Here is a 24544-nt window from a genome sequence, read left to right as displayed (position 1 = left end):
GAAATTGTATGAAAATTTGCGTTACTTATAAATCTTAAGAAATGGGTAATTTCTTTTTTAAAAATACTGCTTCAATTTTTTTATATGCGATAAAAATGAAGGTAGAGTTAATTTAAAATATGCATAGTTTATCTTAAATTAATTCTGTGACATTCACATAAAATAATAATCAATATTTTAATAATGCCATACATCGTGTTCATTATTATAAATGCTTAAACATGAACGAAAAATATATGTACCTAGGAAAATATTTGCTAAAAGTATTTTCTCAAGGTTTAAAATTGTCCGAAATCGCTAGGTACGTATATTACTACGAATCTCTGCTCTCGGAATGAAAAAAAAATCTTTACGCGTGGATTAATAGGAATCCCAGCTCCCGGAGTGAAAGAAAAACTTTTGTACATGAATTGTTAAAAATCTCTGCCTCCGGAATGAAAGAAAATCTTTGATTTGCTTACAAATTTAAACAAATATCTTGATTTTTTGCGATAATCTTTTAAAATAATAATGAGGAATATTTTAAACATTATCATAATAATATTACATGTTGTGTTCTTTACTTTAACCCTTACAGATCGGGGGGGGGGGCTCCAAGAGCCCCCCCCCTCTAGTTTTTTCAATCTCATTTTTTTTGTAGGTAAGATGGAGTGCTGTGACTTTATGACTTTTTAAGTTTAGTAATTATACGTCGGCAAGAGTTGATTTTATTAGGATATCTGGTCTGTGTCGGTCGTGGTGTCCGGTCAAAGTCGGTTGGGTAGCACCAAAATTAGAAAAAAATTCTAAAAAAATCTTAATTTCTACATTATGACTTTTGTGTATAAGGAGAAACCTAAAATTTTTTTGGTGAATACTTAGATATCAATGACCTTCTGAGAAAAAATGTGTTATGACCGTTTGACCGCTCCCTGACCGACTTTATGACCGATTTTTGTCCGGCTTTTACTACAGACATATATCATGAATATCGTGGCTTCTATTACAGCTAGAGTCCTATAATTTTTTTTGGTAAATCCTTGAGCAACATCAAACAGATAAAAATATTAATCGGCGCCGCCAACCGCCGTTTTACCGCCGTAACCGCCGAAAATGGCGGTTTCCGTTATTTGCCGTTTTTTGGCGATGATCAGAAAAAGTAATTTTTTTGTTATGAAAAATAAAAGTTCGTCCTAAAATTTGGTCATCCTAGCTGCAAAATTGGCCGCTCTACAGCTGTTTTAAAATTTAGCGGCTGGCCGCTAAAAAGCGGCTAAGGAGCGGCCTGGCTGCTATGACTAGAAAAAGTAATTTTCTCTAAAAATACACATGAACCACCAGAAAAAAATTTTACGTCTTTATCTGTAACAGGAGCCGAGATAGAGGGGGGGGGGCTCTTGGAGCCCCCCCCCCGATCTATTAAGGTGGGAATTGGGGCCCGAGCTGTAAGGGTTAATGCATTATTTCATATGAGAATCTGAGAAATAACATTTTTTAAGTAAACGTGAACCATAAAAAATACCTCGAAAAATAATTTGTACAAAAAATCTATTTTTCTCGATTTAAATTCTGCAAAAATCATTTGGTAGTTAACACACACGAACTTTTGCTTTTCAAAATCATACTTAAAGAAACAAAATCTTTTAAAATCTGCTTTAAAAGTCTAAACAGTTTTGTAGAATTTTTGTGCTTAGGTATGAACAATAAAATTAGTTGAATAATGAATACTTATTCTTTACAGAACCGATTTAGGTTCCTTTCACAAGCTCAACATATAACTTGTAATATTTTTTCTTTAAAGATCATTTTCACACATGAATAGTTTATATTGTAGATTAGATATGTGTGGTTTGAAAATTTTCAATGACTTTCTGGCGGCAACACCCGCCATATTTCCACCCGGCATATTGCAGGCCTCTTACCCTGTGTCGGGCGGCAAGGTTGACAGCAGCCAAGTGTGGCTGTCATAAAACTTAGAATCATCTACCGGCTTTTGTCCGGCCGGAACCGAAACTCCCGTCGGCTCTTGTCCGGCCGGGACCGAAATTCTTATCGGCTCTTGCCCAGCTGGAACCGAAACTCCCATCGGCTCTTGTCCAGCTGGAACCAAAACTCTGATCGGCTCTTGTCCAGCCGGAACCGAAACTCCCGTCGGCTCTTGTCCGGCTGGAACCGAATCATTCAACGGCTCAACACCCGCCGTAACAGTGTTATCAACGGCCACAGTATCGTCACCAATATCATCAGGAATAACTGCAGCACAACTAACATCATTATCAGTAATAACCACGGCAACACCCGCAGTAGCCATGTTGTCAACGGCTGCAGCACTAGCAGAACCAAAAGGTTCATCAGCAGCGTTACAAGCAGAACCAACAGGTTCAATAATAGCATCACAAGCAGCACCAACAGTCGGCTGCGGCTGAACATCTGAGCTTTCTGGTTTTAAAAACCCTATAGCTTCACTTTCCAACTCGAAATCTGAGCAGACAACATACCTACTCTTTGCTAATCCATTAGCACTAACAGCAAAATATCCAGATCCAAACAGGCTGGAGTAAAGCATGGTTTCTCCTACTGAGCGTTCAGAGCAGGGAAACATCGACGGGCAGAGGTGCCCAATGAGCAAATCCACCTGCCCATTAACCAAAGTAAAATCTTCAGGTTTCATATCAAACAAAACAGCTGCCTCCACAGGATTCATGGAGCAGATCGCCTCTTTGGGACCAATGAGAGGCACTACCACAGGTTCTAGCATGTGATAATTCTTGTGTCGATCAACTAAACATAGCTTGACCGTCGGGAGACATTTAACTTCACCATCAGCTAGAGAAATTCTTGCTGAACGTCCAGTAAAAGGTAACTGAAGTTTATTAACAAGTGACTGGGTTACCATTGTGATAGTTGAACCAGAGTCCCACATAGCGGACACTGGGACCTTCTGGCAATTAATATCAACGACGTTTAATTGCTGTAACATTAACATTAGGTTCGCCTCAGGGGAAGTATGTGCTTCATAGACGGCGGCAGCCATATCAACACTCTCATGGAGAAGGTTGTTATGGGTCATACCACAATTATCCACTTTGCATCCGCCTATTACATCTGCCTTCGGGCAATCCACAGATTTATGCCCTTTCTGCAAACAAAGCCAACAGCATCCAGCACTCTCCACAAAACTCTTCCTGTCTGGCACTGACAGGTCATGAAATTTTGGGCACTTGTAAAGTAAGTGCATATCATTACAGCCATTAACAACACATGACTGCTTCATCTTAGATTTACCAGGTTTACCTATGGCGGCAGCTGCTGTCGCAGGATTACCTTTCTTCTTAGAGGGGGTGTCCATATCAGTCGAACACCGCATTAAAATAGCGCCCCTCTGTTCCTCGATAATCTGCATCAACTTTGGCAGATTTGGGACATCCATTGAGCCCAATGCTAAATTAAGCTTATCTTGAAAATCTCGGGGTAACTTTTTGGATAACATCTCCAAAAGGATCACGGTCAACCACTGACTGGTGGTAACCTCATCATCTTCATCATCTTTAGTCAGCTGCTCCAGCTGGCTAACTGCACCACCAAACTCTGCTAACACAGTCACAATCTGGTTGGAGTCCGACGGTTTAGACTTCTTCTCCCATTGGTTGAAAAGGCAGAGCATTTGACGGGTCTTAGACTTGAAACGCGCGTCAAGGTAAGCCCACTGAGATTCATGCGATTGAATCTGAATTAATTGAAGTCTCAGCTCTTTATTTTTACAGACCTTCTCACTGCTCAACAATAACTGTAAATATGACGGGTCCTGTCCTACAGTAAGCTTTTTAAAATTGTCTTTGAAACTTACATAGGCTGCTTCCTGGCCGTCAAAGGAGGGAAGTAAACGTTCGTCGACACGATTCATATATCCTGGTGTGAACATAGAACCGGCGCCGAACTGTGGTGTGCCAAACGGTGACACAAATGGCGATGCTGTCGAGGCACCCGCCGTCGTCGTGGGTGGCTTCATAGGTTCAAGCTTAACCTCAGCCAATTGTTTCATCAATGCAGACAAAGTGTTTATAATTGAATCAGGCAAGGGAAAATATGGCCCTTTAATAACTTTCACGATCTTCAAGCATCGATCATATAGTTCAGCCTGATGGTTAGGCAAATTATCACCAACTACATCAACAACACTTTGAATGTCACTAAGCTCTTCTATAGCATCAAGAGCATCTTTCAAGGCACTATAGTCTTTTTGCACAGTAACTATATCAGAATAAATGTCACTAAACTCATCAAGCTCTTGGATTCTCAAACCAAGCTTGCTAAAACCGCCCATGATGCTGTCGAACGTTTCGAACTTGTCGTGGACAAGGATTGACTCCTTAGTGAGATGTCTAACATCAAGTTCTGAAGTATCACTGACCAACTTTATCACTCTACTTAGCTCACTGGTTAGGGCATCAACGGCTGGACGCAGCCGCTTACTCAATTGTTCACCTTTATTCTTTTTAGGACCCATGATTGTCACTAAAGTTAACTGTACTGATTACGACTATAATAATGTGTGTTAAGGTATCACAACCAACACATTCACAAAACTTCACAGATTCTTCTTAGCTGCATCTGTTCTGTCTTGTTTTCATTGTTTCGGAACGCAATGCCTAGCCGTTCTCGAAATCTTATCTCGAAGCCCTCCGAATGACCAACATAGTGAAGTTTACGAATGTGTATTTATTACCATGAAAACAGTAAGTCTAAAACAAAAATATAAGAATTAATTACATAAAATTAATGGTTATTATTTTTGTAACATCGAGGTTGCGTGATTTCAATTTAATAAAAAATATAAATTTTCTAAAAAACTTTAAATTGGCACGAAACATATTAAATCGCATCAGAAATTGATAATTTTAGAATAAAATAATCAACATTATAAAAGTAAATATTCGTATATCAAAACTTAGCAGTTAAATGGTCTATTTATTGAAAAATTAATGATTTAAATTTCTTCATAAAATTGTACCATTCTACGCTTATTTTCAAGAATTAAAAGATAAATTCTTACCACATATGATGTCAAACTAAGCAGGAAGGCTTATTTGAGATATTCCACACATCAGAGCGCATGTATATTCAAGCAATACATTATTTTCAATCACGTAGCTCCTCACGTGGGACTTATCAAAGGAAAAGTGCGCGTCTCTTTTGTTCGTTTACAAGCCACGCGCCGCGCGGAGATAGTTAGGAATGCCGCGTAACACACTCATTCTCTGGGGAATTCTGGTGTAAGGAAAAGGGATTAATGGGTTCGAACTTGCCAGGGAATACAAGAAATACATACCGAAACAACCTCTATTAAGAAGTAAGACACAAACTAAAAAACTCTCTTTTGTAGAAAAAAAAGTTTTAAATGGTAAAGGATATATCATATATCATTAACGATTCACACCTTATACTCCATATCCTACTGGACGAACGAACTAACCAATAAATGAGTTCCATGATTATCCCCTGTCATAATATCCACGTATATTCTAAATCTATTTCTATAATAGATAATTAGACAAAACTAATGCAAATTTTAGATTAATTAGTCTAGATTCCGGGATAAAGTAGTTTTGTTATGCTGTTAATATATTAACACAGAAAATCCTTTCTGTAGGTTTCTAGAAAAATAGTACCTAACATAATTTTAATTCCACTTATGAAAAAATGTTTTGTAACTGTTTAATATTTTATTGTCTTTTCCCTTCCTATTTTTAATAGTCTGTAAAGTCATGACGACTGCTCTTTAAAATATCTTATATTCTAGAATCTACATAAACCATTAATATAGTATGTCAATGGATTAGAACTTTCCTTCTTTGAATGTCAAATATCTTTTATCTGTGATGTAAATTAAATAATTAATTAACTTAATTGGATTTACAAAATTTGTCTAGTTTATTTCTATCTTTTTGTTCTGGTATTTCCACAATATGTAAGATATCTACAGATTAAAGTAAAATATTAGCTAATGATGCAGTGTTGGGTTATGATGTGTCTTAATCGATGCAATGTCAAGTGCATGACAATGAAATAAGAAAGAATATTAGGCCTCTAGGGGTTATTTCTCTTGGGAGGTTGATGTTGTCCTCCCGAAAAATAGTTATGAACCTTCCCAGGATCGATGAGAAGCTACATTGTAAAGGAGAACCACATCGGTTCTGTGGTTAGCGAGATCATTCAGTACATACATATATACAGACACAGATCCTGTTGCCTTTATAAAAAGGATAACTTTTTGTCTTTGCTTTTATATTGACACAATGATACAAAGCTTCGCTATGTTTGAACATAATCGTTCTTGTTGTTTAAAATAGTTTTACTCCTACACTGTGAAACACATCTATTATTCAACAGTCTGACATTCGATATATTATGACTTGGATGTTGCACTGGATTTTTATGTACTATAATAAAGTAATACTCGCAGCTGACTTAAATATCACTACTCCTTATCCAGCTCCTTTAAACCATCTTCTCTCCCCCTACTTGACAAATGCAATGACCAGTAAATGATATTTATATAAGCAACCTCAATTGGAAAAATTTTCCCCCCGTCAATATATCCACGTATTCTATATCCATTGTCTGACTGACTTGATCTGCCACAAAAATGAAAATCATTTGGAATATATTTATTTCTATTTCAAATACTAATAACTGGGCCCCTTGCCTCTGGGGGTATGCCTTAAAGAGAAGAGATGGAAGGTAGAAGGATTTATTCTACTTATAGAAATAAGCAATAAACATACATTAAAACTGAAACAAATCACCAGGTCTTGGCAGCCGTGTGATAGCCGCGACAAAGCCTAAAATTTAAATTCGTTTTTGGATGCTTTAAATTTTTTTAAAATTAGGAATTTCAATATTTGGATCAGGTTTAGACTTCAAGATGATTTTTCAAATTTTAAAAGATTGATTTGCCTAAGGGTTACTAGCGGCTACAGAGCCGGCCAAATCATCTAAATTTAGATTGCAAATTGATTTGTGTTAGCTGTGGTAAAGACTTAGTTCAGTTTTGATGTAGCTCAGCAATATGCAATCTTGTATTATGTCTATGGATAACTGTGATAAAAAAATAAAAGATATAAAAATCACCAAACCTCATATTTTTATTACATTTATATAAAGAAGAGGTTATATATCTGTGTTTTGGGGGTGGCATACACATTGTTCAGTTTTGATATAGAATTCTATTCTTATGTCATGGGATAACTATAATGAAAAACTACATAATGTAAAAATCACCAAACCTTATATTTGTAGGGGAGAGATTATGTGTCTATGTGTTGGGGGTGGCTTTGACATTGTTCAGTTTTGGTATAGAATTATATTCTTATACCTAGGGATAACTATAATGAAAAACCACACAATGTAAAAATCACCAAACCTTATATTTGTAGGGGAGAGGTTATGTGTCTTTATGTTGGAGGTGGCATAGACATTATTTTGTTTTGTTCTACAAAACTAATATACAATCATATTTTATGCCTAGAGATAACTAAAATGAAAAAATATAAAAATCACCAAACCTTATATTTGTAGGAGAGAGGTTATGTGTCTATGTGTTGGGGGTGGTATAGACATTGTTCAGTTTTGGTATAGAATTCTATTCTTATGTCATGGGATAACTATAATGAAAAACTACACAATGTAAAAATCACCAAACCTTATATTTGTAGGGGAGAGGTTATGTGTCTATGTGTTGGGTTGGCATAGACATTGTTCAGTTTTGGTATAGAATTCTATTTTTATTCCATGGGATAACTCTCATGAAAAACTAAACAATGTAAAAATCACCAAACCTTATATTTGTAGGGGAGAGGTTATGTGTCTATGTGTTGGGGGTGGCATAGATATTGTTCAGTTTTGCCAAAACTTTCTGGACAAGAATAATCTCAGGTAACCAGCAGGTTAGGAGTGCATATGAACAGTTTATTACAATAGTCCCCAAAGTTTTATGATAACGTTTTATTATTTGTTGGCTTAGCATCTTTTGGGACTTATGTTGAATTTTGTTTAGTTGTAACATTTTGTCTATCATAAATCATACAGGAAATTTATCGTGGAAAAATGTCGTCGCTTGTATTAATGGAAATAATTGTCAAAGTTTGACAGATTATGGAACCAGATTGGCCATCTAGATCTTCAATGTCTATTTATTGTTTAGGAGAGAGGTATTCTGTTCACGGAGTGAGTTAGAAGCCGAGCAACAGATCAACATTATTTTTCCAAACCTACTCAACAGAGATGAGGTATTTTTATTCATTTAAAGATACATTTTTAGTAGCGAAGCTACTCTATAATTCGAAATGTCCGTCCGTCCGTCCGTCTGTCCGTCCGTGTGAGACAGAATAGGGGAAACGTGATTTTCTCGTCTCCTATTGAAGATTAACAGCTGAAATTTTTAGACAACATTCCCATTATTAAGGAGTACAATTAACTATGAAACATCAAGGGCGGTCGGACCGCTTTTTTAGCAGGTTTTAGGCTATTTTTGTATTTTTCACATTTTTCTTCATATCTTCAGTGTTTATGGTCCGATTTTCAAAAATTTTTCAGTTATTGATATCAAAATTAAATTTCCTGTCGTTTACAGAAAACAACCATGACGGCCACACTGCCATTTTGCAGGTTTTAGGCTATTTTTTTGTATTTTTCACTGTTTCGGTACAACGGCATTTGGCTGGCCGTTTACCAGATCTTTACGTACAAACGTACGAAACCTGCTACTTCCCACAAGAATCAAAACCAGCATAGTTACTAATACAATTTATTGTATGAAAACGGTCATGCTGAAATAAAAAATAACAAAATTAATAATCAAATATTAAAATGTTAAATACATTATAAGAAATAAATCTTGTAAAAGAAAATAAGTCTTTTTTATTTGGAACAATCGTCTATTCCTTATAAAAGGTTGCGTGACTTCGAAATTATGTTTCAAAATGTATAAAAGAAGCTAGGGTTATTTTTTGCTTAAATTTAATCAAAACTAAATGCGAGTTTTAAATTCATAAATAAAATCATCATAGACTACTATTAAAATATTCTGGTACAAAAATAAATTAATTACTTGGTCTAATTTCAATGAAAATGAAAAGAATAATTTGCCGTCTTTAAGAAAATCACACCACTCTATTATAAATGCTTAAAGAAAGAATTCTTACCGAGGTCATTGATCTTGTCAAGACGGGAAGCACTCAAAGGTATTTTTCAGTACGGATAACACCACATTTTTGACTATACATGGTTTTTTTTTTATCACACAGATATTCCGCACATCTTGAAAGAAAGATTAAAGATGGCCACGCCAGCTTTGTTTTGGTTTGATGCGCAAGTGTTGTTTTGAATGCCGTGTTCAATTATGAACTTTATTTAAAAATAGGCGCTTTCTAAACTGCCAATAATGATAAGGAAACAAAAGGGATAAAGGTTCGAGTTCACAAACGCATCACACTATTATACTTCCAATACATTCACATTTTCACCATATCTTCAGTGTTTATGGTCTAATTTTCAAAATTTTTTCAGTTATAGACATAAGAATTAAATTTCCCGTCGTTTAAAGAAAACAACTATGACAATCAGACTGCCTTTTTGCAGGTTTTAGGCTATTTTTGTATTTTTCACATTATTCTCCATATCTTTAGTGTTTATGGTCCAATTTTCAAAACTTTTTCAGTTATAGATATCAAATTTAAATTTCCCGTTGTTTAAAGAAAACAACCATGGCGGTCAGACTGCCTTTTATCAGGTTTTTGGCTATTTTTATATGTTTTACATATTTCCCCATATATTTGGCGTTTTTGGTCCCATTTTCAAACTTTTTTTGGATATTAGTATCAAAATGATTTTTCACATTGTTATGAGAATCTTTTATGTAATCTACTTTGACTGTCGTCATCATTAAAAATAAAACAAGGTCTCGTGTTTATTTTCTCCAATAAATATATTCTTGATTTTAACAAATACACTTTAAATCTACTTTTACGTAATTCCATCCACGATTTTTTGTGCTTCGCTACTTATGGATGTTGTCATCCTTGTTTGTTTGTTAGTTATTTATTATTGTTTCAAAATAACAAAAGGGAACTATCCACGAACGGAAGCAAGTAATTCTAAGCACCTTCTAGCATTGATCTATAGTATTTTTTTAGTGAATATACTAGGTTTATGTTTAATATTTGGTTAACAACAAAAAAAGTTGGGTTTTACCATGGTTTTATATGAAAAAAACTTTGAAATGTAAATCATTTTTGATGCAATATCATCAAATGATGTAAATTGCAAAAGTACTTTAATTGTTTACAATATTACAAGTTACCAACGCTTTTTCTAAATATACTGTTTTAATCAAAATAAAATACTTTTGTGTCAAATCTTTTAAAAAACAGTTTGAACTCATCAAAACATTTGATGATATTGCACCAAAAAATGCTTTACCTTCAAAGTTTGTTTTCATATAAAATCATGGTAAAACCTAACTTTTCAGTCAAAAAACAAAATGTTAAACATAAACCTAGTATATTTACTAAAAAAAATACTAAGGATCAAATCTGGAGGGTGCTTAGAATCACTTGCTCTCGTTCGTGGATAGTTCTCCGTATAATTTAAGTTATAGGATGTCAGTCTGTGTGAACTGAAGGACTTAACTACTAATGACTTAACATATGTTTCTCCTTAATAAAGAGCCTTATGATCTTATAGGGTAGTTTTAATTATTTGGGGGGGTGGCAATTCCAACTTTCTTCGACTTCTCCTTTTTCCTAGAGGCCCCTAGGAGCATATCCTATTGTTTTTTTATTTTAAATAATAAATTAAATTAACACAGAATTTAAATAGAATTTTTACTTGCTCAATATTAGATTTTGGAAGTACAAATCATTGTTTTACTTTACATATTGAGATAGTTATTTATCGAACAATAATATAGATGGCTTTCCGCTGATTTAAAAGTGAAAAATTATAAGATTTAAACCAGTTTTGTTAACCCCGAGAGGCCGAGGCCATGGCTAACAGACGGGTTTTAATTTTATTATTTGTGGAAAATTTTCTGTAACATGATGCTATACATGATTTTTCTCTATGGCTGAGAATCGGTTCTAAATCCAGCGGATATCAATCGGTTAGGAAGCCTATACTGGAAATCAAAATACAATAAAAATCAAATTTTGCTAAGGTAAATTTCAAGAATGCTTTTGAAGTGATGTGCAAGGATATGACTCCTGAAAATAGGTAAATACTAAATACATATATTTATCTATCTATAATACAAAGTAGAACGATGTCTGTCCGTCTGTCTGTCCGTCTGAAGCTTAAGATCTTGGTAACCACTGAACCGATCGGATTCTACTCTTTAGGGTATATACCTATTGGTCCTGCGGTGGTTTTAAGCTAATTTCTTGGAGGGTGGGACACCCCCAACCCCCCAAACCCCCCCCCCCCATTTTTTTATACAAATTTTATGAATTTTACGAATTTTGCGAATTTAACGAATTTTACGAAATTTACGAATTTTACGAATTTCGCGAATTTAATCGCAAAATGTTTTCCTGCTGGGTAGGTGCGAAAATTTGTGATCCGTTCTGCTGGGTAAGTAATAGAAGATGTAATTATACCTCTTGGGGCAAAGCCCCTTGAGGCTAGGGGTGAAGCCACTAGTGTATAATAAAAAGTAGAACGATGTCTGTCTGTTTGTTTGTGTGTTTGTCAGTCTGTTTGTAGCGAAGGATCTCGCTAACCGCTGAACCGATCGGGTTCTCCATAACAGGGTAGCTTCTCATAGATCCCGGGAAGGTTTATAACTATTTTCTTGGGGGGTGGGACACCCCCAACCCCCCAAAAAATGAAAATACCCCGCAAAAAAAAAAAATTCTCCCTTCCCCCTAGGAATTTTTTTCTTCAAATTTTTCTTTTAAATCTAAAATACGAAAAATTGGTTTGATCAAACCTCTTGGGGCAAAGCCCCTAGAGGCTAGGGCGAAGCCGCTAGTAGATATAAAAGTAATAGGATGTCTAACTGTCTTTGTATGTGTCCCTTTTTCTTTCTCCTTTATAGTGAAGCTTCTTACAGCTAATTATTGAAATTTCTTTTTAAAACTAAAATTGGATGTTCGACCCTTCACCTATCTAAAGCATCCAAAAAAGTCTATAAGGGAATGTTCGCTAATCATAAAGATATACTATTGCATGTACCCTCAGTATCTAAAGGAGAATGGACAATAATATTATCTAATTCTTATCCAAGCCTATATTGAAAATAGACCTAAACCGAACACAGTAATAGTGTCTGACTGATTATGACGTAACAAAAAAAATTAGCCAATAAGAGGCCACTATAAATTTTACTATTGGTCAATAACGGCCTCTCATTGGCTAATTTTTTTTGTTACGTCATAATCAGTCAGACACTATTACTGTGTTCACCTAAACCAACCTTGTACCAATGTGAAACTTCCTCAAAATAAAAAACTCATCAGTTCAGAAGTTAGCGGAGTCTAATTTAGGCCTGAATACCTAAAAATATAAGAATTCATAATATGAAAACTTATATAATATATTATTCTCTGATGTTATTTATAGATTAATTAAATATGATATGTTGGTTCATATGAATTAATAATTCATTTTCAATTAATTTTTATCACTTTTAAATAACTTTGAAATTATATAATTTGATTTATAAAAAAGCTAACTCATAATACAGGGGTCTTAAGGGATAAGATTGATTTTATTTCAATTATGACAAACAAAATTACCAGAACCCAAACTTTATAGTACTGCGAATGAAAGAACCGTTTTGTAAACCTTTGAATGCATGTATGTTTTATCATTAAATTAAAAGTATAGGCTAATTGAACCAACTTACCACTACATAACATAAGAAAACGTGCACAATTTTTCAAACATTTCGCGCGTTTCTGTGTGCTGCGCCCTTCCTGTGTATTTTATTTTAATTAATTGATGATTTAAGATTCATTTCAGACTTATCAAATACGTATAATTGGACCATATGGAAAGAAAACGAAGTAGTTGCTTTCATATTTTCACAGTAGCTTTTCTCCTATTTCTAGCCCCTACGGAGGCTTTAACCCTGTGGTGCCTATTTCCTGACCATGCAGGACAATCAAAACATTTACCTAAAATAACCTATCAAAAGCTACTGTGAAAATACGACAAAACCCGCTACTTCATTTTCTTTCCATGATCCGCATAATTTTTGTTCAGCCTTTAAATGTTTTTTTATCTGATATAAAACTCTTTCTTCAATAATGTTAATTTATATAAGGGATACTGTTGTTGATCATAATTGATTGATAATTTATCGTCCATTTTCCTATCCCTTAAGATCCCTATATATAAAAGACATTCAAGTGAAAGCCTTGCTACTATTGGAAGTAATTGTTCTTATACATATGTATTTAGAAACTATCTTCTGCGGTGGGTTCTACCAACTCTACAGGTATAATGGATATATTATTATTTTATAAAGTGATACTCGCAGCAGGCTAAAATAACGATTACCCCTTTAACCCATCCCTTTCCACTCCTACTCGATGAACGAACTGGCCAATGTTCAAATGTATCTAGTTAACCTAAATTGACGGCAATTTTTCCCCTGTCATAATATCCACGTATATTCTATATCCATTACGGGTATTTGAACATTTTTGTTAGCGCAAATACTCTACATTAAATCTATTTATAATTCAATGCTTTTCTTAGATTTTTTAGATTATCAATACCTTTAGAAGGGAAAACAATAAACAATAAATTTATTTACACTCCCAGTAAAGATAGACAAAGTTACCCCTTCTTAATGTTTAAACACTGAAAGTTGCACCAACGAATCAAGATTTAATAAAAAGTCCCCAAAGTTTTAAGCTAAGCATTGAGATAACTTGTTTATAAAACTTGAAGTTCAATTATTTTTTATTATTATTGTCATCTCAATCCTCTCAGCCCTTTTAACCTAACACTTTATTTTCACAGCCTTTGTCCAAAACTTGTGAGTATAATTTTCCTTGTTTTTTGCGTCAAATTTTTCCAATGAATTTTTGAGATATAGTTGAAGATTATTGCGTCTACTGAATAAAAAGACATTAAAAATCAATTTCCAGCCTTCAATCAAACTTTGGCCTGATTTCAAATTTAAAAGATTTTTCTGTCCAAAGTAGTACAGTTAGAAAATCCTTTTATAGAATAAGATTTTTATGGTGCCTATAAAAAATGACGTCATACTGGCCTAGATTGGTCAATTAAAATGTATACTTTCCTTGGTAATTTTGTCTGTGTATTGGTCTATCATAGGTCATTTGTATTGTATGACGTCTTTTTTTATAGACGCTATAGGAAGCTTACAAGTAATCTAAACTAACCTAGAAACATTGATAAATTGGATATTTAATAGTCACGAATAAGGGACAAGGAATCCGGCAAAAAATCATAGTCGAACCCCTCCCTTTTTTACCTCAAGTGATGAATCTAGAGGCCTAACGGCAAGTTCTTAACAAAATCTAAATATTAGATGACCTGAAAATGTGTACACAGTTTCCTCAGTGTTTTTACTACTAGCTAAAAAACTTCATACTTTCAAAAAATCTAAATTTGAATGTATAAACGATTTATACATTATGCATTCAAAATTTTAATTTTTCAGTTTTTTTTTAAGTTTGAAGCTTTTTTAGCTAGTAGTTAATATTGAGATAGGATGGGGAAACACCGAGGAAACTGTGCACACATTCGGAAATTAAATTTCAGTTGATCAAATATTATGTATACTAGGATGGTGTTAGTACCATGTACAGAAAGAATCCCGCACGTCCACACCAATGGCTGGCGGCCTGGCTCAGGTAGGCATTCATTTTCAGGGATTTTAAGGGATAAGACAATGGAGGTTGTATTCGTATACATTCCAAATAATGTTAAAAATATAAGTCGTTCTAGGTATTATTTTTTTGGTTGAAAAGTGTCTCAACCATGACACTTTGGTTGAGTGTGACTTCCGAATTAGCGGGAAGTTCTAGAGATCTTGTTTGACGTACACACAAACCCCCAATACCAGGAACCATCAAGTTTCAACAGCAGGTTTGATTATAGATTTATTGAGGCAAACTATTTCAAAGTCCTGAAATTACAAAATCAATTAATACAAAATTCCAGTTTTTATAACCACGTAATCTTATTTGCTTTTTAAAATCTTTTTTTTCTACGGTTAAGAATCTTTGGAAACTTTGGCTTTAAAGGAAAATTATTTGGTTTAATAAATCATTGTTAAATGCAAAAATAAAAGCACATAAAAAATTACTAAAACATAATAATTAATCATAATAAAGTTTCATGTTTAGCTGGCTAAAGCCTTTTAAACTAAATAAAATCGTCCTATACGCCATTCAATTTAAATAAAATTAACAAATTCTTATGTTCTTATGGTTTAAAGCCCCTGGTATACTAGGGTCGTTCACGCACTATGAGACCAATGATAGGCCCAACTTTGTTCTCCGAAATCATCACACACTCACATATCATTCAAAAGTAAAGAACGTGGACGCATCAAAACATAAACAATCCATGCCGCGTCTCTTTAAAAAAGGAAAGTCAAACAAAGACAACATTTTCGCCTAATTTGGGATAATGAATAAGGAATTAATTTCGATCTTGATAAACACAAAGCTTCCTCGAAAAGAGGTTAAGACACACCCCCCGTTTGAAAGTCAAATTAACTTCCTTAACGAGATTCAAGGTTTTTTGCGCTGAGCACTAGCAACATTTCTCACTAAACTCAACTCACCATAATCACATGAGAATGGCCACATCCCGAAAAACATGACAATTTTTGCTCCTAACTAAATGAAACCCCGTGAAATGCATACACAATATTATACTCCTCACTAGGACTCATAATACCTCACATTTTAGGATAGAAGGATGGGGATTGGTTTGTACCATACAATATTCCAGGCACATGACACTCACAAGATCACATACACAAATCCTAAAATGGATAATCCTATTAATCATGATGTTGTAAATATAACAACTTATACTAATTAATAATCATTTAATAATCAATAGGTAATAAATCATTATTAATAAATCAATAAGTACCTACGAAATCTGGTTGAAATGTAAACAAATAATGGTAAAATATAAAACGAAATAAATCTTAGACAAGAAAATTAAGATTTATAGGTACTTAAAACTAAATTTGTTAAGCATCAAAAGAGTAGTAAGAAAAAATATTTCAAAATCCTTGGGCAGAAAGTTTTTCAAACTTAATGAATAAGAACTGTAACTATCTTAATCAACAATAAAACTTTTCAATACTTAGATAATAGCAAAATAATAATAATATTTTTGTTAGAATTTTCATCAAAATTATGAAAAAAAATACCAATTTTTTCTTTGTAAAAAAAATATGAGACTTTAAATATGAATTTTCAATCATTCCTTGATCTGAATAAAAATGTTTTACTTGATTGAAATTCATATGTAATTTAAAAAAATCTGCTAAAAAAAATACTTGATTTTTTTCTTAGAATAAATATCGAATCACGCAACCTCGACACATTTATTCTTTTTTGGTAAACTTTTCAGGTAAGTTTTATAATGAATTGTACTTTTGAAAAGAAATTAAACTCAATAAAATTAAATTTGAGCATATGAAATAGAATAAAAATTAATCGCATTTCGCTTGATTCTTATTTTAGGCATAAAATAGGCATATGAAAATGTGGCTTTTTTACTAAAAAAAATCTCAATTTCCATAAAATAAGAATCAATTATTAATCATAATTTTTAATAACTGCCTGACTGATACAGCATGTTCTTCCAGGGGAGATTTATCTGTCAGCCTGAACAAGACTCTTGCAGTCTTTCTCCCATCCTCAATCCTCGTCACACGGCCCATCCGCAGACATCTCATCAGCGGATTTGTACTCGTAACCAGCACTATATCTCCGTCAGCTAGCGGCTCCGCCATCTCATCTTTCCACTTGGACATCCTTAATATCTTCGGCAAAATCTCCTGGCGGTAGGAAGTCCAAAACTGGGCAGACAAATCTTCTAACAACTTCAACCTGGAGGAAATTTGGTCCTCAGGTTTCATCGCCACATTGCACAACGGCTGGCGGTCTAAATTTCCCAGCAGCTGGCCAGGGGTAATCAGCCGCCAATTCTCCACGTCATTCGCAGCTTCTATCGTCAATGGTCTGCTATTCATTAACTTGCTAACCTCTGCCAACAGCACCAGGAGCTCATTAAAATTAACAGAACTATTCACCAACTTCTTGGACAGCAATCTCTTGGTTAATCCCACCATTTTCTCAGCTTGCCCAATAAAATGGTGGGCTCGGGCCGGAATCTGGGACCAAGAGAACTCTACCTGGCTGCCCAACTTCTGCTCTAAAACCTTGCGAGCAGCAGATAATTGTGTGCCCATGTCGCTTACTATAACCTTCGGCAGACAATGAACAGCCTCCAACTTGCGCAGGGACAACAGGATACTGCTGGTATCATACTTCTCCAAGGCATCCAGCCACAGCGCCCCCGAGAACCTGCAGACTACCACGAACACCCACACCTTCTTCGTTGCTGTCTGACTCCTCGTTTTGGCGGTAGCTCTCCTCATAACCAGCGGACCCATAAGGTCAACTTGCACAGCTTCAAATGGCCTGCTCGGAATCAACTTGTCAGGTAAAACATCCTTCATGGTTGTACGACATTCCTTGGCCCTCTCAACACTGCAGGGCCAACACTTCTTAACCTCCATGATGGACAACCTTCTTGCCTTCACAATCCAGCACCAACGGCGGCTCTCAGCTAAAGTTCCACGGACACCAGAATGAAGCTCAACATGCGCCTCTCTCATAATGACAGAAGCTAACCAATTACCAGGCTCCAGAATTACTAAACCTGGCATGTCTTCAAAGAGCATTTTACGGCCACCAGTAATGGCGTCAATGACGGGCTCGCCACGACCAACCATTTTTAGAATACGCATCTCCCTGGTCACATATTAACCTCCGGGACCAACGACAGGCCAGGTCAAGGATACTTCATGCGCCATTGGATTCAATGACGAATAATTGCCTTTAGCGTCATTTGTCCACTCATCCTGTTGGCTACATGACACAATGAAAAGTTCCGCCGCCGCCATAAAATTGTACAAAGACGGCTTGTACACAGAATCTGCGGCTGCTACATGACTACCAGTGGCTGTAGTCGTGCCTTCTTGTCTGCTCTTTAGCTTCTTCAACCAGGTGTTCGATACTTGCAGGACAGCTGCCATAATACGTTTGGCCTGCCCGAATGATCTCCTGTGCTTGAACTAAAGACATCTTCAGCGGCTTCTCCGGTAACTTTCATTGAACATAACTTAACCATTTTGGTATTCAACTCCTCTGGTGGTAAATCCTGCTTGACTTGCTTGGCAGTTTTCACCGGCCACGCACTTTCATCCTGGTGCAACCATTCTGGGCCCAATCTGTACCTGGAACCTGGACCTAAATCTGATACCTTGCAGGTGCTTCTGGTGCCCAAATCTGCAACATTGTGTGTCCCAGGGACCCACCTCCAGTCATCCTTGTTGGTTGCAGATTGGATTTCTCCAATGCGATGAAAATTAAATGTGTTCAACATGGCACTGTTGGAAACAATTTGTGATAAAACACACGATGAATCAGTAAAGTACATCACTCTGATAACATCAAAGGGCAGGGCATCTCTGATGGACTTTGACAACCTGGTGGACATCTGGCAACCCATCAACTCAAGGCGTGGAATTGATTCAGTCTTGACCGGCGCAACTCTTGACTTTGTGGCTAGCAGGAACGTTTCATACCCTTGCCTAGTAGGCCACCTCAAATATGCCATACATGCATAGGCCTCTGATGACCCATCCGAAAACATCATCAAGGATGGAAGGCCAGTTGGTTCCTCCGGGACCACACAACGGTCAAATTCCAATTTAGCGACCTCAGCTCTGTCCTCCAGCGACTTAACAAGTTCATCCCTTAGACTTTTTGGAATGAAATCTTGCCAGCCCAAATTCAGCAAGCATGTTTTCCGCAGGACAAGTTTAATTCTCAACAGAATAGGGCTGCAAAGCCCGAGCGGGTCGAAGGTCTGGGCGGCGAACCTGTGGACCATCTTCTTTGTCAGATTCTCGTCCAAGGCGTCCTGGAGGTTGTACAAATCAGCATCCTCTTTCACCTTCTTTCCCTTGACTTTACCATCTTGGTTGACTCTCGTGGCGATGGATAACACATCAGTGGCTGGCTTCCATATCAGCCCAAGAACCTTGGTTGGCTGGCAATCATCACCAGAATAAATGACTTGTTTTAAGGAAAAACTACCTTTGCTGATAATTCTGTCGGCTTCTTTCATCATCTCCTTGGCTTCTGGCACAGATCCTGCTCCCGAAATAACATCATCTATGAAGCTGTGCTTCTCAAGCTTGACTGCAACTGGAATCTGAGGTAACTTGAAATTTTCCTCGGGGTAGGTAGGTATTTCTGGCTCCTTCCATAACTCAGGTTTTGCAACAATATCACTACCATTTATCCGTCCTTCTCCATACATCTCCTTGACTTCTGCTTCACTCTTTCCGCCGAACAGGCGGGACGTCAACTTCAGGGCTGTAACTGCCAGATTCCCAGCGGCCAACTCGCCAAAATTCACCACTTTAGTCAGGTAAATTTCAAGTGGACCGTCTGGCGTCGGGGAAAATAAGACTCTCTTCATCTGGCTGTCGAACTCTGTGGCCAGGATGGAGTTATAAAACTTGGAAATGTCCGCGGTTAAACCAACCTTATAACCGCGGAAAAGCAACAAATGATAAAAAATCTTCTGCATTGGCGGCGGACCTCCCAGCATTAAAACTGGTGATTAAAACTGGTACCCTTGAACGTCAGAGAACTATTTGCACACAATCTCATGGGTGTGGAACTTGAATCCTCCTTGAAAGCAACCACTATTGATGAACAAGACTTGGGCCCTTCATACTTCAATTCTTCAGGCGTTGCTTTTTGAAAAACGCCTCTGGCGATGGCGTCATTGAATACCTGCACATACATATCATAGGTACCTTCCTTGACCATCCTGGCACGATCCTTTTCAGCAATTTTGCGGGCTAAACTCTCATTGTAGGGCAAAGTGTGAGGATCTTCAATGTAAGCATATTGACCTGTCCACTTGTTGGATTGCAAGTCTAGTGTTAAACCTGCCTCAATTATTCTCTGCCTCTCACGCTGATCCCAGGTAGTGCCATCGGCCATAGCCTTGCACTCTTGACAGGTAGTACATCCTGGACAAAGTGCCTGCGGCTGTACGCCAAACGATTCAGACGTCAAAAAGTCTGGCAAGGTGCCTCCACTAACACTGACAGCTTTATATGCCGATTTTTGGTCTCCAGCTCCACCGTCAGCACTCGTACAGATAAAACCACTACAAAAAATGGTTCGCCACAACATAGACTGGCCCACTTTCTGGAAGGTTGACGGAAACACGTCAGGATGTGTATTTCCAATGATGATATCCAAGCCTCCACTAATATATGTAAATCTTTCTGGGGGCATCTTAAATATTTCGGCGGAGGTTTCGGGGTGGACCAAGCGCATCTCGTTGGCCCCGCCGAGGGTAGGCATGACAGCTGCCTCAAACTCCCTCAAATTACCGTCCCTATCCTTCAGATAAAACACAACATTGCGGCAGGAAGTCTCACTGCCGTCAGCCACAGAAATAGTTGTATATCTGCTGGTAGATTTCAGCTTCAACTTGTTGGATAACTTCTCAGACACAAGTGGCAAATTTGCACCGGAGTCAAACATGATGGTGGCGTGGCAGGCGCCGCCGCCAGGTGCTACAACAGGAACCAACTGAAGTAAGAAGGTACAGGGGCTGGGTGCAGAACTTGACTTGTAGACTGTATTCACACCAGCACTAGCCTCATGGAGCAACCGGCTATGATATCTGTTGCAATTATTGGTGCCACAAACACCAAGCTTATCCGATTTATTACACTTGTCAGCAGCATGGCCATCACACAGGCAGAGTTCACACAACTTCTTCTGCTGGACAACTTTCTTTCGGTCAACCACATCCATCTTCTTAAACATGAGGCAACGGAAAATCGGATGTTTCTCCTTGCAGCTTTCAACAGGACATGTACTGTTCCACTTGGAAGTCTTGTCCTTTCCAGCCTTTCCATTTTTATTGTCGCTGCGGCCAGATACTTGCGCGGCGGCAGCTCTGTCACGATTTCTCTTGCCGGCACTAGTGTCATAGGACATATCACCAGCCAACATTGCTCCCCTTGTCCTCTCCAGCAGTTCTACAATCTTCTTGATGTCTGGTTGGTTCATGCTACCTAGCTCCATCATAATTTTCTCTCTCAGGGCATCTGGACATTTGTCTTTGAAAATATGAATAAGAGTTAGGTGGTGGTAATCCTTAGCTTCAGAACCAACAATGGCTTCTACTTCCTGCATGGTGCTTTTGAAGGTAGCAATTGCACTAACCACGTCCACAGGTTTATCCACAGGTTTCATCTTGTTCAGCTTAGTTAAAATCTTCATGAACCGGCGGGTGTTTGATAAAAACATCTGATCCAAAAACAACCATTGTTCATTATGATCTCTAATCGCTGACACTTGCTTGCGTAGCTCCGGGTTGGTTATCACCTTCTCCATACACAACATCAGACTTAACCTCTGGTCAGAAAATCCGTAACCAGCGCATAGATCTTTAAAGACCTGTTTAAAGTTGGAGTAATCCTTGTCAGTACCGTCAAAGGACGGCAACAAACTGTTGTCCCAGCGCCCATACTGCGGGTTGGAACTCCGAATATCCACGGCAGACATACTTCTGGAGAGTATGGCAGGTGTCCCACTCTCATCCAGGTTAGATGAACGACGTTCCATCTCTCTAAGCCTTCGGTACATGTCACGTACTTCTTGGCGCAACTCCATGGAAATCTTGAGCACTCCCATATCCATCCTCACCTTCTCAATGACGTCGAGGTTCCTGGCGACAGTGCTCGACCTCGCGTCGTCTGAATCATTGTCAAGCCAGTGCAGAATTTTCGTACACTGCTCCAACGACGCATAAACTTTATCTGCAACAGTTTTCTGTTCACTAGCTTCATCCAAATCACGCTTGAACTCGCGCAACTCACTAGTCTCCACGGCAGGTTTTAGACTTTTTATTAGGTCAGATTGGTCCTTGACCTCACTAAAAATGTCACGAATTGATTTTAAATTCACATTTTCACATGAACTAAAACTTTGGCAGGCTTTAAGATTGTCATAAAACACTTTTAACTGTTCATCAAACACTTCTAGCCTTTCACTGCCAATAGCGATAGCTCGCTCAATTTTCTGCTTTTTGGTTAGTGGCATATTGATTCACTAGGTACTTATTTCACAGAAAAAATTGTCACAGTTTTTGCATCAATAATCACTGGATGCTATTGATCTCTTGAAGAATGCTAACGCCTATTCTTCAGATACTTTGAAATTGTCTCAACCATGACACTTTGGTTGAGTGTGACTTCCGAATTAGCGGGAAGTTCTAGAGATCTTGTTTGACGTACACACAAACCCCCAATACCAGGAACCATCAAGTTTCAACAGCAGGTTTGATTATAGATTTATTGAGGCAAACTATTTCAAAGTCCTGAAATTACAAAATCAATTAATACAAAATTCCAGTTTTTATAACCACGTAATCTTATTTGCTTTTTAAAATCTTTTTTTTCTACGGTTAAGAATCTTTGGAAACTTTGGCTTTAAAGGAAAATTATTTGGTTTAATAAATCATTGTTAAATGCAAAAATAAAAGCACATAAAAAATTACTAAAACATAATAATTAATCATAATAAAGTTTCATGTTTAGCTGGCTAAAGCCTTTTAAACTAAATAAAATCGTCCTATACGCCATTCAATTTAAATAAAATTAACAAATTCTTATGTTCTTATGGTTTAAAGCCCCTGGTATACTAGGGTCGTTCACGCACTATGAGACCAATGATAGGCCCAACTTTGTTCTCCGAAATCTTCACACACTCACATATCATTCAAAAGTAAAGAACGTGGACGCATCAAAACATAAACAATCCATGCCGCGTCTCTTTAAAAAAGGAAAGTCAAACAAAGACGACATTTTCGCCTAATTTGGGATAATGAATAAGGAATTAATTTCGATCTTGATAAACACAAAGCTTCCTCGAAACAGTTGGATACTTCTAGTCTGGAACCAACCAATCAAAAGTACCCAAAGTTTTTGAGCCAATTTTTTTATATTATTACTAGCACTATGCCCCTAAATTATATATACACATATTTTTGGGGGGTGGGGCTATTTCTTTAGGATATTTCACTATGAAGGGTGGTGGTACCCTCCCTTAAAATAGTTATAAACCTTCCCGGAAAGCTTCACTGTAAAGAAAAACCATTAGCTGTTAGCAGGATCCTTCGGTACACATATACAAATACACAGACAGAAAATATACACACATCCTAACACTTTTTTTAAAGAAAAATAAAATCTAATTAGATCTGTCTATTGGCATTATCTTTATTAGATTATCAATTTCATTTCAAATTAGGCTTTGTGAAGCCTAAACTAATTTGGCTTGTAGAAACCAATTTAATACATACCCATTTCACATTTAATTTAAATCATTTGGAATTTATTCATTTTCAATTTTACAAGAACCTCATGAATCAAATAACGTCATTATTATAGTCATGACCACTTTTATATTAATTAATATTATAAAATATAGTCTATAAGTCGAGCGACGAAAATAAAAGTCAAGGAAAAATTGTATTTTTTTAATAAAAATAATATAATGATTATAAATGAAAAATAAAATAAAATTTATACAGGATCTTTCAGTAAGGCCTAAAAAACAGTTTTTATCCAGCGGATATTGATGGGTTTCGAGGCCATACTGGACACAGTTTTCCACGGACAGGAAAAGGAAAGCCATATTATTGTTTCCTATGGCTTAGAACCGGTTTTAACCCAAAGAATATGAATCAAGATCGAAGTCACACTGCAAAAATGTATTGGATATAGGATATATACTTGAGTATATTGACAAGGGAAAGTTTGTCCTCAATTGAACTTGCTAATATGAACCTTATTTATTGGACAGTTCGTTCATCTAGTAGTAGGGCAGGGGAACGAGGGGGGTAAATAGGATGAATTGGGGATATAGTTATTTTAGTCAGCTGCGAGCACCCCTTTTTCAGAGTACATGAAAATTTGGTGCAACATCCAAGTACTATATATCGTTTACCGCAAAATACTTTGTTATGCAACTGTCTTTTTCAGATAGTTATGAATTAAATTAGACACAAGTTAAACCAAATTAATTTATGTCAAAGTTTGAATAATATTAAAACTTGGAGCAGTGACATTTGATAATTGAAATGACCTTTTTATAAAGTACTTTGTGTGTAAAGCAAGATCTCATAAACTGGTGAACGATTTCAAGTGTAGTTTAGAATAGGCCAGGGAAAG

At 36.6% G+C, this 24544-nt stretch overlaps 1 protein-coding gene across 1 annotated transcript in view; it reads left to right on the top strand.

Annotated features, from left to right (window-relative positions):
• The window catches only part of LOC145331915 (nucleoside diphosphate kinase 5-like), a 30086-nt gene that overhangs the window by 5132 nt on the left and 410 nt on the right, over nt 1–24544 (top strand). The window contains exons 5-9 of the mRNA XM_080176788.1: nt 7831–7914; nt 8183–8267; nt 11195–11250; nt 13441–13477; nt 14800–14867. Coding sequence (XP_080032914.1) covers nt 7831–7914; nt 8183–8267; nt 11195–11250; nt 13441–13477; nt 14800–14867 — 330 coding nt within the window. The remainder of the gene's footprint in view (nt 1–7830; nt 7915–8182; nt 8268–11194; nt 11251–13440; nt 13478–14799; nt 14868–24544) is intronic.

Source organism: Acartia tonsa, chromosome 11 (assembly GCF_053477335.1).
Source record: "Acartia tonsa isolate MP-2025a chromosome 11, ASM5347733v1, whole genome shotgun sequence".
Lineage (NCBI taxonomy): Eukaryota > Metazoa > Arthropoda > Copepoda > Calanoida > Acartiidae > Acartia > Acartia tonsa.
The sequence above is the reverse complement of the archived record's forward strand: the minus strand, read 5'-3'. Positions and strand labels throughout refer to the sequence as shown.